At 47.4% G+C, this 2,184-nt stretch overlaps 1 protein-coding gene across 1 annotated transcript in view; it reads left to right on the top strand.

Annotated features, from left to right (window-relative positions):
* The window catches only part of T265_13852 (hypothetical protein), a gene marked incomplete at both ends in the record, with an annotated part of 7,873 nt that extends 7,290 nt beyond the window's left edge, over positions 1 to 583 (top strand). Inside the window, 2 exon segments of the mRNA XM_009170865.1 lie at positions 52 to 510; positions 515 to 583. Of these exon segments, the coding sequence (XP_009169129.1) occupies positions 52 to 510; positions 515 to 583 (528 nt within the window).
* Between the last annotated feature and the right edge of the window lie 1,601 nt (positions 584 to 2,184).

Below are 2,184 nucleotides of genomic sequence, written 5' to 3'. Positions count from 1 at the left end.
GATTTGGGCATCTGGGTCTCCTCAAACTTGTCCTTCTCACTGCACCATGAGAAATTGGTCCAAAAAGCATTCGCCATTTTACGGATCATCCGACGCACCTTCTCCCGTATTACTCTCATGGACTTCCAAATACTCTATGGGGCCTACGTCAGACCGCTCCTGGAGTACGCCAACCAAGTTGTCTACTCAGGACGCACGAAAGACGTCACCCTCATTGAGCGCAGCAGGCAGGCCGCTACGAGAATGGTTGTCGGCCTCAAATCCGTGGACTACGAAACGCGTCTCGCGATGCTTGATCTCTTTCCCCGTACCGCAGCATGCTTGATCTCTTTCCCCTGGAGTACCGCAGCCTCCGGGGGGACCTTATTCTTACTTACGCCCTGTTTGAACAAAGCTTGGCAAACATGTTTTTTACCGTTGACCCAGCAAACACCCGGCGGGGACATAGTAAGGAAATTTTCAAGCTCAGAGCACACATTCATTAGACAAATTTTTTTCTCATTTCGGCTAGTAGCTGCGTGCAATGACTTTCCTCCAGCAGTTGTTCACGCTCCTTCCAGAACCCAGTTTAAAGCACTATTAGACATTTATTTATGCGAATCCTCGCGCTGGCAAGCATACTGCTCCGCGCCGAGAACATAAAGAGCAGTGCTACACCCTTTTTTCACTTGTGCCTTTCAGGTGAACGACAGCCACTGACCGACGAGAACAAAACCGACCCGGGAACTTGGGCAAAAGCCTCGATCCTGTGTATCAATCCGTTAATCCGCGAAAAAGTTCGCGTGAGTAAAGGTCGACTGAGTGCTCTTTAGGACACGTGAATAAGTTTGGTAATGTTGAGTCTACGCATGCGCCTTATTGACGTCAAATTGTACATATCACAAGCAGAATTCCCGGAGCTATCCTGGAATATATCATCCGAATCGCTTCAGAATACATTCTCGCTCGCCTTGACAATCCATCTTCCCTTAACTTAAGCACTTTGAACACTTAACTCGTTGTTCACTTGCTTTGTGGGCACACGCAATTTATATGCGCGCTTCCCGTTTTGTACGGAACCAACCAATCAAAATGACGTCTTGCGCATTATTCGTGGGCTATGCTATGCCACTCGCCCACGTTTTTCTTTCGTATTTAGCGGTCTATTAGAGGTCAATGATCAATTAATCCAGTCCAACCACAATTAACACGCATTTGCGCGCAGGGATGCCGAACATGTGCTAAGCGTTTTGCACCGTGTGTGAGCCTTGAACTCGAGAGGATAAGATACATCCAGGTGGCTCGGAGCTTGTTTGTTCGCAAAGGCAAGCATCCAAGTGGCATTTTCGAACCAGAATTTCCCATTCCATGATTCCTAAGGCTCGCATTGATCTGGCCGCTCATCAAAGACCACACGTAAACAGAAGGAAATACGTTTCAGCGCGTATTAACAGCACACCTGTTCTTCTTCAGCTGGACACAGCATCGGACCTCAATATCATCTCTTCTTCTTCAGCTGGACACAGCATCGGACCACAATATCATCTCAAAAAGAACTTGGAAATTTCTCGGTGGTTCAGTGGAAACCGGAACCAGACAAGTTACACGTAGTGCATCCAGCAGTTTACTAAAGCTCTCTAATGAGTTCAAATGTACCATGACTCTCGACGGTATCACTGTAAGTGGCATTAGTCATGTGTCCGGTCGTCCCGGATTGAATTTGTCAGGGTTAGATTGGATTGACAAGCTTAACCTTTCGGACATGCCACTCAATAATGTCTGTTGCAAGACACAGGCGACGAAACCAAACATATTCAAAAAACTGTCTTACTCGTTCTGGAAGCAGGACTCTGAATGTCGCAGTCTGTGCACTAAGTCCTTGTCCCTTAATCAAATGGACAAACCAGGAGATCTGTGTTGAAATCTCGGGGAGGCTGACCAACGGACGACCTCATTCATGCTTTCTTAATCAACTATCGGAAGACAGTAGACCCAAGTCCGCCTAATAAGAAGTCTCCAGCCATTCTTTTTTAGAGAAAAGTGAAGGCATTGTTTGGTGCATTGCGCACCGGAAAACCAGGGGCACATGCGATGAAAACCAACCAGGAAAATTCAACGGCGTATGTCGCTCTGGACGTATTTTTAGCCGTCGAGTCTCCGTCCCTGTCAGAGACTGCTCAACGAATCGCTGGAGCTCGGGAGTAA

Source organism: Opisthorchis viverrini, assembly GCF_000715545.1.
Source record: "Opisthorchis viverrini unplaced genomic scaffold opera_v5_106, whole genome shotgun sequence".
Classification (NCBI taxonomy): domain Eukaryota; kingdom Metazoa; phylum Platyhelminthes; class Trematoda; order Opisthorchiida; family Opisthorchiidae; genus Opisthorchis; species Opisthorchis viverrini.
Note: the sequence above shows the minus strand (reverse complement) of the source record. Positions and strands in the feature narration are given on the sequence as shown.